General features: G+C 35.3%; 1 protein-coding gene across 3 annotated transcripts in view; it reads left to right on the forward strand.

Moving 5' to 3' along the window:
- LOC127833963 (GTPase-activating Rap/Ran-GAP domain-like protein 3) overlaps positions 1 to 15,249 on the forward strand; it is a 270,432-nt gene that overhangs the window by 206,203 nt on the left and 48,980 nt on the right. For all 3 annotated transcript variants that reach the window (XR_008027702.1, XM_052359480.1, XM_052359481.1), the window contains exons 3-5: positions 854 to 931; positions 2,232 to 2,316; positions 4,166 to 4,284. Coding sequence is in view for 2 of the 3 variants with exons in the window: in XM_052359480.1 (XP_052215440.1) it covers positions 854 to 931; positions 2,232 to 2,316; positions 4,166 to 4,284 (282 nt within the window). In the remaining variant the exon portion in view is untranslated. The remainder of the gene's footprint in view (positions 1 to 853; positions 932 to 2,231; positions 2,317 to 4,165; positions 4,285 to 15,249) is intronic.

A 15,249-nucleotide genomic window follows, 5' to 3' on the forward strand; every position in this document is an offset into this window, starting at 1 on the left:
GATGACCCCTAATGATTTTGAGGTCACTAGGTCAAAGGTCAAGGTCACGGTGACCCGAAATAGTAAAATGGTTTCTGGATGATAACTTGAGAACGCTTAAGCCTAGGATCATGAAATTTACTAGGTACATTGATCATGACTCGCAGATGACCCATATTGATTTTCAGGTCACTAGGTCAAAGGTCAAGGTCACGGTGACCCGAAACAGTAAAATTGTTTCCGGATGATAACTCAAGAACGCTTTTGCCTAGGATCATGACACTTCATAGGTACATTGATCATGACTTGCAGATGACCCCTATTGATTTTCAGGTCACTAGGTCAAAGGTCAAGGTCACAGTGACAAAAAACGTATTCACACTATGGCTGCCACTACAACGGACAGCCCATATGGGGGGCATGCATGTTTTACAAACAGCTATTGTTTTTATTTGATGTAACTTTTCAGTGCTATATCTTAGATACCATGCAATATTTCAACATGAAACTTCATGGGTGTATTGCTATCAATGGGAAGAGGTGCCATGATGCACAAGAACCATAACCATACACTTTCTAAGCTTAAAGTTATTGCCCTGTTGTTTTTGAATGATGTAACTTTTCAAGGCTATATCTCATATATGATGCGAAAGATGAAATTTCATGTGTGTATAGATAGATATCAATGAGGAAAAGTGTCATGCATACAAACATATACCCTACACTTATTTTTTTATAATTATACAGTAAATTAAGGGATTTGCACCAATCCATAAACACAATATGTTTGGCAGGGGATATCAATTCAATGAATTTACTTGTTCTATTTCAGTTTCAGTAGATAATATATGCTTCCTTTAATCGCTTATTTCAGTTGAATTCAAGTGACAACGACTCTCCTCTCAATGCCGGGAGGTTTAGGGTGGAAACTGGAGAACGGAGCTTTGAAGAGGTAGGAAAACACTATATTGTTGTTGGAAAAAAATTGAGTGAATTTCATACAATGTTTTGTCATAAAAGGGACTTATTCACAGATTGGTAAACATAAACTGCTTAAAACGCTTTAAAGAGGTAAGAATGTAAAATCATAGTTCCTATATCGCCTCCCCTAAACGTTTATAGTCAAACAAGCAAAATAACATTTGCAACTATGAACATCTTTGATGAAAATATTGATTTGTTTGTTGATAATGATCTCTTTAAGTAGACAAAGGGTTGCATGTTTTTTTCCAGTACAGAAAAGGCAACGATTTCCAAGTTCATGTCTTTAAATGACCGTATCAAATCAGGCAAGCCTTAATTTTGTATTTCCATTGTTAGACATCCTCTATTTAATGCAGACCCACAGAACTGACATTTTAATGGGAAGCTATATGTGTTAGAGACTTGGTTGTTGTGATCAAGCAAGAAATGCCTCCTTTTCTGTAGCTAATCAATTAATTCATTACATTAATTGGCTGGTTTCTTGCTGATCAAAGGCATGTTCAGCCATGAGAAACTCTGAGATAAAAGAGACTTTTAGTTGGTGATTGCCTTAATTGTTATGAAAAATGTCCAGTTTTTTGTTACAGTTATCTTGTGAATTTTTACTTCAAAGCGGCCAAAATTTATGACAACCACTGGCTGCAATAACTCTTAAGTTGTATTAAATGAGTTGGTGTACTTTTTATGCCCATTTTTTGCAAAAAGAAAAAATATAGAAAATAGATTTACAGGTACCGTTATTGGTAATAACTGCTTGATTGAAAAAAACACATTTAAATATACCGGTATTCATCAACACGTGAACTTGTGCTCTCAGTGTTGCCATGTGCTTTTTCCGATATCAGTCCAGTAACTGCCTTATTTAAGCAGAATATGTAGTGTACCCAAATGTAGAACGAGACTCCGTTTGCATATAGCAATATTGAATCTATATGCATCAAACATTTGTTGATGACTGTATAACCAGTATTTACTGGCAATTTATGTAAAAAAAGCACTCCAAACAAGACTAGTAAACCTTCTCGCTTCTTTTTTTTCAGTGCAAAATTTCATTTTCTCTGTAGAATATTACATACACACAAAGAAAATTACATACATACAATTAAAGCTTTTCATATAGCTGTAAAAAAAGTCATAAACAAAGTATTTCATGTACAGCTACATGATAGGTACACAAATATAATGGTCATACTAGTCAGTCAACATACATTGATATACAAATCTAATTGTGTTATATTTCAAGTATTTTTCTTATTTCTATCTTATAGCCTGGGAGTCCCCTAAACAGCCCCATTCATCTCGAGAATCCAGAGTTCCAGACTAGATGGTACTTCAAGTACTTTCTTGGAAAATGTAAGACATTCTACCAAACTGAAAATGGCTATGTGCAAACAGCATAAAACCAGAACAGAGTAACTCGCAGTCTGTTTAGATTGTAAGCTGTTTGCTGCTCATTATAGTATCTAAGGGTTGAACATAAAGCCTTAAAACTTGAATCTAGTAAGAAAGGTATTTAACCCTTTGCATGCTGGGTAATTTGTCATCTGCTAAAATGTCGTCTGCTGAATTTCTAAAATTAGCAGTTTCTTCAATTTTTTTCAAAGAATACTATCAGAATAGCAAACAGTTTGGATCCAGATGAGACGCCACGTTCTGTGGCGTCTCATCTGGATCCAAACTGTTTGCAAAGGCCTTCAAAATTCTGTTCCAGCACTGTAAGGGTTAATGAAATGTAACTTTCTAAGGGACAACAAATGCGTACAAATAGTCGTATCTAAGTGGGAAAGAGTTAAAATGAGAAGCTCTGAGAAGACAGGGTTCAATGCTTGTGCATAAAGTGTTATCCCAGATTAGCCTGCGCAGTTAGCACCGATTGATCAGGAATAACACTTTCCTCCGTGACTGGATTTTCTGCTAAATGTTTTATTTTCAGACATTTTTATTGGCAAACCTATTTAGGTTGATAAGATGGTACTACAAGTACTTTTTTGGGAAATGTAAGGCATTACACTGCACTTAATATGAGACTAGCTATGAAAAACTGAGACAACAAGGTTTAATGCAAGTGCATAAAGTGTATTCACAATAAGCTGGTGCAGGGAACATGTAACTTTTGGCCTTGACTGGATTTTCTCTAAGAGACTTCCTTTAAACGAAAAATACCATAGAAGCAGAAAGTTTTGGCCCTGATAAGCCCGTGCGGATTGCCCAGGCTAATCTTGGATTACACTTTACGCATCTCAATTGTTTCTGTGTCCAATATATTTAATGACAAATCTATTAAGGTGTATAAGATTTTACTTCAAGAACTTTAGTAGAAGACGTAAAACCTTTTGCAGCACTTAAAATGTTTGTTTTTTGTCCAGTATTTTTAATGGCAAATCCATTCGTTGAGGTGTTACATCAAGTGCTTTCTTGGAAAATAGAAAAAAGCATTTCGCACTGTTAAAGTTCTTGTGTCCAATATTTTTGTGGCATAGCTATTGAGGTTGATTTAAGCTGAGAATATTTACAGCAGAACATCATTATATGTTTCTTCACAATTTTTATTACAAATATCATTCAACATTGGAGTGGCTAATATTACATATAATGGGAAGGCACATCTGTTGGTATTGTTGTAGTCTTTTGCGATGAGTTTGCTTTTTTGCTTCAAGAGACACATTTCTGACTGAATTATTTTACTTTATACAGATGTAAATTCTTGTAACCAGTGAAAATAAAAACAAAAAAACAAGTTCATTGGATAATGATATCTCCCGCCAATTTCAACATTTTGTGACAGCAGACGGATGGACGGACAATTCCAAATATAGATCTATATCCCTATGCCTTTGGCGTGGAATTAAAAGTAATCCTTCCTTTTCCATGGTCAAGTCTGACTGAGAGGTGACTCTTTTAACACTTTACCACTTAGATACGTGTTTTAACGCATTTGTAGTCCCTCAGAAAGTTAAATCTAATTAAACGCCTTTCTTTCTAAGTTCAAGTTTTAAAGGTTTTAGTTCCAACCCTAAGATACTGATGATCAGCAAACAACATAAAGCCTGAACAGACTGTGAGTTACTCGCAGGCTTTTCTGGTTTTATGCTGTTTGCACAGAGTCATTTTCCCTTAGCTTCTACGTGGGTAAGGGTTAAATTCTCAAATACTTATAAATGCATAAGAAATTTGTTATAAAAAAAACACATTTCCATTCCAGTACATCAGAACTATGTTTACATCGACACAGAGAAGGATGTGTATGTGCTGTCGGTGGTCGTCACGGATACGAACAATCACAACGTACCCCAGTATAGAGCAATCCTCTGGACCAAAACGGTAATTATGGAAACTCCAACCACTGAGTGAGGGAACAGAAGTGAGCTTGTGGTGGGGTTAGGGACATGGGGTTAGCAAAAACATCTCCTGAGGGCCATGGCAATGTGGGAGGAAATCCTTGTTAACCCTTTACATCTTAGATATGTATTTTGACATATTTGCAGTCTCTAAGAAAGTTACATTTAGTTAAAGACCTTTCTTAATGTATTCAAGTTTTAAAGGCTTCACTTCCAACCCTTAGTTACTGATTAGTGGCAAACAGCATAAAACCTGAACAGACTGCAAGTTACTCGCAGGCTGTTCAGGTTTTATGCTGTTTGCAGATAGCCATTTTCTATTTGCATCTGAGTGGGATACACAGATAAAATGTTCACTGTTACACACACATACAGGATTATAAATGAATTTGGTTTATGAAGAAAAACTGCCCCTGTGTGGACTTGTGAACCATTTACACTTTATATACTTCATATGTACAATACTTGCACTTAAGCATACTTATTTTATGTATAGTGTTGTTGTTTTTAAACAAAAGAATTTAATGCACCTTCAATGCATTGATGTATACACTGCAAAGCCAATATATTGCGGTTGGTGGGGTCCAAAGATCGCGAGCAGGATATATCCAGCGCGCGATATAACTCGAGAAATGTCTAACTTAATTGTATTGCGGATGTTTTGTCAAATTTTCGCAATGTTTTCATTTTATATACGGTGCAGTAAAAAACGTATAAAATATAATTATGCATACATTCCAATTTACCCTTATGAAATAGTCCTTATGAAGGAACTGAAACAGCGTAACGTAACGATATAGCGTGTTTGAATTATATTTTATTAAGAGGAAATGTCAATGCCAAATAATTCGAGAGATACCCTGGTACTTACAGTACAGCCAAAGCGGAACAAACGTATTTCTCGATCCGCAGCGGCAAGGCGAAACGAGTCGATGCCGCGTCAGTCGTTGAAGCCGCGTCAGTATGCGGCGGCAAGTCGCATTTCGCCGCGAAACTTCGCATCTGTCCGCCGAGGCATGCCGCGGTCCGCGACATGATGCCGAGTCGATGCGATCATGAATTTTTTTTTTTTATTATTATTAGTTACATGTAGTTAACAAATTTTGAAAGAACAATTATAATAATAATTAAAATCATAATAAATTTATTGTGCGCGGATTGTATTAGCATATACATGTAAGCATAGTTAATGTGTCTGGCCAATTATTAAGTTTGTTTCCCGCCCGTAGCGTATGTATTTCACACATAAACAAGGTCACGTAATTATGTTTTCGCACATACAAGTGGTCAAGGCTCCAGCATATGGTGGATTTATAAATTAATTGCATGTTGATTCCGCTATTATATTTTAGCTGAGAAAATTAGCAGTTTGAAGCCACATCAATAATCAAGACGGTGACGACGTATTTGTAGTTTTGTTTATTATCAGCTTATTATAACTATTGTTTGAATATGCGTATATAAACACGTTTTATTTTGTTCATATTATACAGTTAATATCGCTACTAATTACCCGATAATCCCGTATATTCCAGTTTTAAAGCAAATGCTGGTAAATATTTACGATACACAAACATTCTCGATATTTCCTTAAGTATCAAATACATTTTGGCATTTGTTACTATTTATAGAGATGAAATAACGTCTAATCGGGGCGTTTTTTTTTCTCCACTGAACACGCGATTTACGCCTGACGTGATGTTCATGTATTTATACAACACAAAATACACCCAAACTTTCCAAACGACGTTCTACATGTCTGCATAATTTTCGCGCGCTTTTTATGAAACAAAGAAACAAAGGATATTTTAGCACTGTTTATTTGACGCTAGAATTTGCCAAAGGACGCGTTAGCATTAAAATTCGGAAGTGTGTTTCGGATTACAAATTTAATAATGATAATCGAACGAAACATAAACAGTTGCGCGTAATTAATTCTACGCTACACATACATGTATGTACATGTAGGTGGATATCTTTTCACTCTATCCGCCGCGTACGTATGCGGCGGATTTACTCCGCGAAAGTACGTGTGGTTTATACAGACTCGGCGTCGTTGCGCGGATCGATGCCGAGTGCCACGGCGATACGCCGCGTGAACACACGATTCGGCCGCCGCGGACTAATAATCTGGCCGTGGCGTAGCCGCGGATTATGTTTGTGCCGCTTTGGCTGTACTGTAATTTGATATTTACAACGAAACTTTTAATGGAAATTAAATTATCTCAATGTTTCACTACAAATTTTTTATTTTACAAATAAATACACCCACAATGATTTTCGCACGCTTTTTTATCAGGACAAAGAAATTCATGACCAGTAGCGAAATTTAATGATTTATATACCAGTAAACTGCCATTATTACCTTTGCAATGACACTAATTGGTTATTTCTTAAGTGTTAAAAACAACCCCAGCCGTGTGCAAACAACACTGTCACTAATTGAATGTCTTCACTGTGTGGCATAGTTGGCCGCGAAATATAGGGTGTTAATACTAGCTAGAACCGGTTTTTAGCGAAGTTAGGGAATTCTCATATTAAAACATGTCATTTAGTGATCATGCTTGTCGGATTTTTGGGAGCCATAGCCAAAGTGCGATATATTGGACAGCGCGATATACCCGTCCGCGATATATCGGCGTTGCAGTGTATACTGTGAGGAAAAATGCAAAACAAAAACTTTATTTTTCTGCTCAAAGTGTATTTTCAAGAGTGTTATAAATTTGAATTTAATGCATAATAAATGCAGAAACAATATGTTGCCAATATCGCTTTGTTTCATTCATATAAAAACATTTTTTCAAGAAGAAAGTGTAAAAGAAAAAATGAAAACAACTCAAAACAAGAACCGTTAGAATATAATAGCCTTGTTCTGAGAAAACTGGGCTTAATGCATGTGCGTAAGTGTCGTCCCAGATTAGCCTGTGCAGTCCGCACAGGCTAATCAGGGATGACACTTTCTGCTTAAATTGGATTTTTGCTAAGAAGAGACTTCATTTTAACGAAAAATGTCATAAAAGTGGAACGTGTCGTCCCTGATTAGCCTGTGCGGACTGCACAGGCTAATCTGGGACGACACTTTATGCACATGCATTAAGCCCTGTTTTGTCATAACAAGACAAGTATATAGCACTATTCTTTCCACTGCTTTTATGAGCCTTGTTCTGGGAAAACGTGTCTTAACCCTTTACCACTTAGATACTTATTTAACCCTTTACCACTTAGATATGTATTTAACCCTTTACCACTTAGATTCCTATTTAACCCTTTACCACTTAGATATGTATTTAACCTTTTACCACTTAAATATGTATTTAACTCTTTACCACTTAGATACGTATTTAACCCTTTACCACTTAGATATGTATTTAACACTTTACCACTTAGATACGTATTTAACCCTTTACCACTTAGATACGTATTTAACCCTTTACCACTTAGATACGTATTTTCACTCATTTGTAGTCCCTTAGAAAGTAAATTTTAATTAAAGGCCTTTCTTACTAGATTCAAGTTTTCAAGGCTTCATTTCTCACTCTGATGAGCAGCAAACAGCATAAACCCTGAACAGACAGCGAGTTACTTGCAGGCTGTTCTGGTTTTATGCTGTTTGCAAACAGCCATTTTCACTTTGCTTCTGAGTGGAAAAGGAAGTGGAAAGTGTTATCTGGGATTGCACTTTACACTCATGTATATACTGGTCGCCCAAGGAACGACTCGTTTCTATAGCGTCAGGTGTGAGCGTACTTTGTAAGAGAGGACAATAATTTGCTGTAAACAATTTTATTGGTTTAAATCTAGGAAAGCGCTGGCACGTTTATGTGGATGTGGTGGTGTGTTCAGGTTTTATTGCTTTTTTATGGTTTTCTTTGTGTTTATTTCATCTGAAGAAACATTTTTTGCACCAGGAAATTAAATCAAGCTGTTCTTATATTGTGTGTTTTGATTCTTTTTAGAGGTTTGTTTTCAATAACCCATTTATGCCTAGTGGACTCTCCCATCCTTCTAAATTGGATCAATTTATTTCCAAAATTAGGAATGTCTAGTATATTTATTTCTATATTTAGAATATTTCTTACATCATGTGGCGTCTCATCTGGTTCTACGCTGTTTGCCAAGGCCTTTTTTCTAGACACTAGGCATAAATGGGTTAATGTGGACAGAATAACAACAGAAACTGTTGACATTGTCATTGCTTGTACTTCAGTCTCTTCTGAACATGTTAAAATGTAACACATAATTAAATATTGTGTAATGATGTCGTTTATAACTGTTCCCACAGATTTCTTACCTAACTATACCTTACAAATGAAAATACCTCACTTTACATAAGTGAACAATGTAACATGTGAACTAAGGTATCTATCATTTCCTGTACTTTGAGTTTATTTTCGCTTTTGTGTAGACAGTTTAATTTTTTTTTGGATTTAAATGTTAGTTTAGTTCAAAACTATTTATTTTAAGCTTGATTGCATCAAAAGCCTCAGGCTTATTGAAATGCTCTCAAGTCCATTTCCTGTGTAGAACCAGTACTTGGTGTCTTTGGTGAAGAACACTCCCATGGTGGGGATCGAACACATGACTTCCTTGTTGCTCTAAGGCAGTCATCATTATACACCACTGCGACCTAACATTTATGTTTTCCATGCCATCCAGTCATATTATTGTAAGGGAAATCGTTATTCTTCCCCTTTACCACTTAGATACGTTAATTGAAGCATTTGTTGTCCCTAAGAAAGTTACATTTAATTAAATACCTTTCTTACTGAATTGAAGTTTTAAAGGCTTTATTTCCAACCCTAAGTTACAGATGAGCAGCAAACAGCATAAAACCTGAACAGACTGCAAGTTACTCACACCTAGACTGTTCAGGTTTTATGCTGGTTGCAAAAGCAATTTTCAGTTTGTTTCTTATGGGGGAAGGGCTAAAACAGTTTCAGTATAGATTTAGTATATTCTTCATGCTTAATTTTGGGTGAAAAAGTGAAAGACTCTTTCGTAAAAAAGATGGCCTCATTCCTATGAATTATGATAGTATGTCTTGAATTCTTTTTTTTATGCTCCCGGTAGGGTTGCATATAGCAGTGGCACTGTCTGTCGGTCCGTCTGTCTGTCTGTCTGTCCATCTGTGCATCACACTTTTGCGTTAAGGTTTTGAAAAATGCTCATAACTTCTATGTCCCTTCAGATGTTATCTTCATATTTGGTATGCATGTGTATAAAGACAAGGCCTTTCAATACGCACACAAATTTTGACCCCTTTGAATTTGACCTTGAACTTAGGGTCCGCGTGTAGGTTTCGAAAACTGCGTTTAGGTTTCGAAAATGCTCATAACTTCTATGTCCCTTCAGATGTAACCTTCATATTTGGTATGCATGTGTATATGGACAAGGCCTTTCCATATGACCACAAATTTTGACCCATTTGACCTTGACCTTGAACTTAGGGTCTGCGTTTAGGTTTCGAAATCTGTGTTTAGGTTTCGACAAAGCATTTTTTGGGGGCATATGTCTTCCGATGGAGACAGCTCTTGTTTAAATTAAAGACAATTAAAAATGCATATTGAACAAATATCAGACTTTTTTTAGGGTAAAACAATTTCATAAAAATACAGATACCTGTATTACAATCAATCTTGACTTAAATGCTGTTCAGGCTAAAAATGTTGACAGGGCCAAGAATTGGGGGGTTTTAAAAGTTAGTGCTTTGTAACCCGAAGCAATAAAGTAGTTCACACCCTTGAATATCCTGAAATCCTACTAAAGACTTAATAATTATTTCTACCAACAGTTGCAAAATAGAATTTAATGACTAGCATTATTGTGTCTCTGACCATGGGTGACCATGGCAATAATGGTAACCATACTTTCAGGATATTTCTAAAAGAAAGATCATTCTGCCACTATAGATCAAACACAAATGGGTGTAATTAGACATCTTTTAGTCTCCCGAACATTTTTTAGAATTTTGGACAATTTGTGATTAGTATATATAGATAATGACATGACACTGTTCTATCATTATTTAAGGCTTAGAAAAGCATAAAGTGTGTTTATTCGTGCAGAGCCAGCGATAATTGTCCCCTACCGGTTTCACTGGAGGGGACTTTTGGTTTGCGCTCTGTGCGTCTTTTAATCTGTCTGTCACACTTCTGGATCTTGCGATAACTTTTAAAAGTTCTTCATATTTTTTCATGAAACTTGAAACATGGATAGATGGCAATATGGACATTATGCGCGTCATTTCATGTTGTTCCTACATCAGAAATTCTGGTTAATATGGCAACAAATCAAAAAAAATAATCTGACAATGGTGGAGATGGTAGGGAAACTTAATTATATTGCTTGGCAATAGTCTTGTTAATAACACAACACAATAGGGCAATAACCTGTTTTTCTACTTTTAACCCCCATGTTTACGGATGTAATGAAATATGATCACCATGACTCTGGATTGTTGGAGTTAACATTAATATTTTTTACGTTTTATGTGTTTATAATTATGTCATGAGCACTTGAAAAGAAGATTTGTTTCAAACCCTTCATCTTCTTAGTACATCTTCTATAAAAAAGCAGACACATTTTTCTTCATTCTTAGAAGTCATATAAAGAAGGAATTCAATATTTACCCATTAGTTTTCAGACTTGATATAGAAATAATAAATAATACAAATCACCAAAAAGAAACATGCACCTAGTAAAAAGCTCTTTAAGCGCTGGAACCAAATTTTGAAGGCCTTTGCAAACAGTTTGGATCCAGATGAGACGCCACAGAACGTGGCGTCTCATCAGGATCCAAACTGTTTGCTATTCTGATAGTATTCTTTGAAAAAAATCTTAGAAAATGCTGATTTTAGAAATTCAGCAGATGACATTTTAGCAGACTACAAATTTCCCAGCATGCAAAGGGTTAACTAAAAAATTTAGTTACATGTTTGACTATATTCTCACTTGCAACACATCAACTAAAATTACTGCGTTATGGCAAAGTTATCTGGTATGACTGAGAATGTGTCTTGTGATTCTCTAACAATCAAGTATTTCTTATTGTACCATAAAAAGTTTGTTGCCAGACGGTTATCTGAACATAAAGAAGGCAACTGTTGATGGAAAAAAGTGGTAGGTTATCTGAACAAAGGTGTGTTTAACCCTTTACCCCTTAGATACGTATTTAACCCTTAACAACTAAGATACATATTTTGACGCATTTGTAGTCCCTTAGAAAATTAATTTTAATTAAAGACCTTTATTACTACATTCAAGTTTTGTAGGCTTCATTTCCAACCCTTAAATACTGATGAGCAGCAAACAGCATTAAACCTGTACAGACTGTGATTTACTCGCAGGCTGTTCTGGTTTTATGCTGGTTGTAAAAGCCATTTTCACTTCCCTTCTTATGGGAGAAAGCGTTAAGACAACTAAGCTACTTATTTGCTGTAAGGTGTGCTTCAATTTAGCTTATGCATTATTTAGTTCTTGTCATGGCCTTATTCTGGGTCTGATGTCATCTAATAATATTATTTAGAACATGTTATTGACATGAATTATATTTTATTATGAAGGGCTGAAAATTGCTTTCGTGTAAGTTTTTACGAAGTAAAATAATACCAGCTTGTAATAATTGTTTCATTTAAAGAGGGCAAATAATTATTTGTAAACAGAACTATTTTTCAAACATTATTCTGCAGACAGGTGCTTTCCCTTAAATTAATCTGATATTAATCTCATAAAACTTAATAAAATATTATTCACTCTTTTTTTTAGCCAACAATCGTTCAAAGCTATTCACGTTTAAATTATTTAATCCATCTTTGTCTGTAGGGATCCATGGCTGCTACACTAACATCTGCCAAACAAGAATTTTTTTTTGGTTGTAAAACCAAAATAAATGTGTTTTCTTGTAAATTCAAGCAAGCTGTTGTTTCTAATCATTTTATATGCAATTTGTTGGAAGGGAACATCTGCAGAGAAATATTATATAAACATTCAATTTTATGAGGACAACAGTTTGACAACATGCAGAAAGGTTTGAAATAGCGATGCTCTATGTTGTACTAAATAAAACATACAGAATAAAATGCCATGCGGTAAGTCATTTGACCATAGGTACATATGTAAATACTATTGTAGAGACTGTACAATTCAATACATTTTGCAAAACAATTTTGTTTTATATGCATATTTGACAAATATTATTGGAAAACAAAAAGAGATATGTTACTCATGCCCCCACACTTCTGGAAGACACCTTGTGCCAGGTGACACTTAACAATAAAACACAGATGATAAGGTGAAAAGGTCACAATGCAACACAGATTATTAGGTGTAAAGGTCACAATACAACACAGATTATTAGGTGTGAAGGTCCCAATACAACACGGATTATTAGGTGTAAAGGTCACAATACAACAGGTAAAGTGGCAATACAACACAGATTATAAGGTGTAAGGGTTACAATGCAACACAGATTATTAGGTGTAAAGGTCACAATACACAAATATTATAAGGTGTACAGGTCATAATACAACATGAATTGTTAGGTGTACAGGTCACAATACAACACTGATTAAAAGGTGTAAAGGTTGCAATACAACACTGATTATTAAGTGTACAGGTCAAAATACAAAACAAATTATAAGGTGTAAGGTTACAATACAACACTGATTATTAGGTGTAAAGATCACAATACAACAGGGATAATTAGGTGTAAAGGTTGCAATTCAACGCAGATTATTAGATGTAAAGGTCACAATACAAAGCAGATTATAATGTGTAAAGGTCACAATACAACACAAATTATTAGAGGTAAAGGTCACAATACAAACACAGATTATTAGTTGTAAAGGTCACAATACTACACAAATTATAATGTGTAGGGAAAATTGATGGGACTTAAATTATAGTTCGAAAGAGAGTTCAATTAAAGTAAGGAAATTAGGGTGAACATTTTTTATTTCAATTAAATTATAGTTAAATACATTTTAAATAGAGATGAATTAAAAATTAGTAAATTCAAACTTAATTTTTCTATTTTACTTAAATAAAGTAGAAACAAAATTGAAAAATGAAAAACAGTTCGAAAAAGAGATGAGTTTGCAGAATTGATAGTGTATAAAATAGTGTTGTTCAAATGTAAAACTATTTTTCAACAGAATCAATACTAGTTTTACATTTACAATGCATTTTCAAAGCAGTTATTGCTGGTTTAAACTTGTTCAGAAAGTCTTTGTTTTTCACCTTATAGCACAAATAACCATTTGTTCTGGTGTGAAATGCCTGATATTGCAGAATTTTGTATTTGTCTGAAGAGCCATCTGCACTTCAGATTAAAGCTTTTAATGAAAATTCAGTCGCAACTTGTTTCTTTATTGTGCCATCCTCATTCAGGGGAAAGAATAAATTGCGGTCTTTGCTTCTTGAAAGGCAATTAACGAGATTGGAAACTCTGCTCTGCAGTTCTTTATGTTCTAATACCTTATCTTTATTGTGTGCTGGAAATGGTTTTGGTCCTCCAAGACTTCATAATACAGCTTCATGAGGGGAATTCAACAGAGATAGGGTCATTATATCTCAGAATCTTTAAGACACTTCATATCCAAAAATAGATTATTATGCAAAGGCGAATCTGGGATAAGACGCTTTATACACATGCATTAAGCCCTGTTTTCCCACAGCTTGGAGCAAATTGTTTCAATTGAGCTTCACTCTAGCAGATCTCATTACGTGATAGTTTGGGATCTTATTAATTTTATTGAATTCCTCAGCATGCCTAAAGAATATTGTCAGGAATGAAGCCATAAAGTTCCTTATTCTGTTGCAGTAGCCCACATTTTTCAATTTCCGCATGTCACTCATGAGTTAAAATGCAAGATTTATTGCAATAGTATTAACAGAGTGTTTCTGCTGGTTTCCAATATAGCACCTATAAATGCCTGTGGCTTACATAATACAAAATTGCAAAATTTAATGATAAAAATACATCACTCTTTATTAAATCAATGTGGAAATTGCTTTTGATATTGGAAGTATATGACAGAATAGAACAAAAATGCATATAAAACAATGACATGCACTGTTTTGTATGAGAAAGCATCAGAATGATGTTTGTTCTCAAGTTGTTGTATTTTTCTCAACTCACGTAAGACAGTCTCGTAAATTATTTGAATCAAAACATTTTCTCATTTCGTAATTAAAATTTGAATAGGGAATATTAATCATTTCACCCATAAGAAGCAAAGTGAAAATGACGAGTAACTCGCAGGCTGTTTTATGGTATTATGTTGTTTGCTGCTCATCAGTATAATTATAAGGGTTGGATATCAATTAAGTAATAAAGGTATTTAATGAAATTTAACTTTCTTTGGGACTACAAATACATTAAAATACATATCTTAAAGCGGTAAAGGGTTATATACCTCCCATTTTCAGATGGTGGGAAATAGTTTATGTAAATTACCCTCTCACATGCAGGTCCCATTACCCTCTCACATGCAGGTTCCATTACCCTTTCACATGCAGGTCCCATTACCCTTTCACATGCAGGTTCCATTACCCTCTCACATGCAGGTCCCTGATTACCCTCTCACATGCAGGTTCCATTACCCTTTCACATGCAGGTCCCATTACCCTCTCACATGCAGGTCCCATTACCCTCTCACATGCAGGTTCCATTACCCTTTCACATGCAGGTCCCATTACCCTCTCACATGCAGGCCCCATTACCCTCTCACATGCAGGTCCCATTAACCTCTCACATGCAGGTCTCATTACCTTCTCACATGCAGGTCCCATTACCCTCTCACATGCAGGTCCCATTACCCTCTCACATGCAGGTCCAATTACCCTCTCACATGCAGGTCCCATTACCCTCTCACATGCAGGTCCCATTACCCTCTCACATGCAGGTCCCATTACCCTCTCACATGCAGGTCCCATTACCTTCTCACAT

The sequence above is a fragment of the Dreissena polymorpha genome, chromosome 6 (assembly GCF_020536995.1).
Source record: "Dreissena polymorpha isolate Duluth1 chromosome 6, UMN_Dpol_1.0, whole genome shotgun sequence".
NCBI lineage: Eukaryota > Metazoa > Mollusca > Bivalvia > Myida > Dreissenidae > Dreissena > Dreissena polymorpha.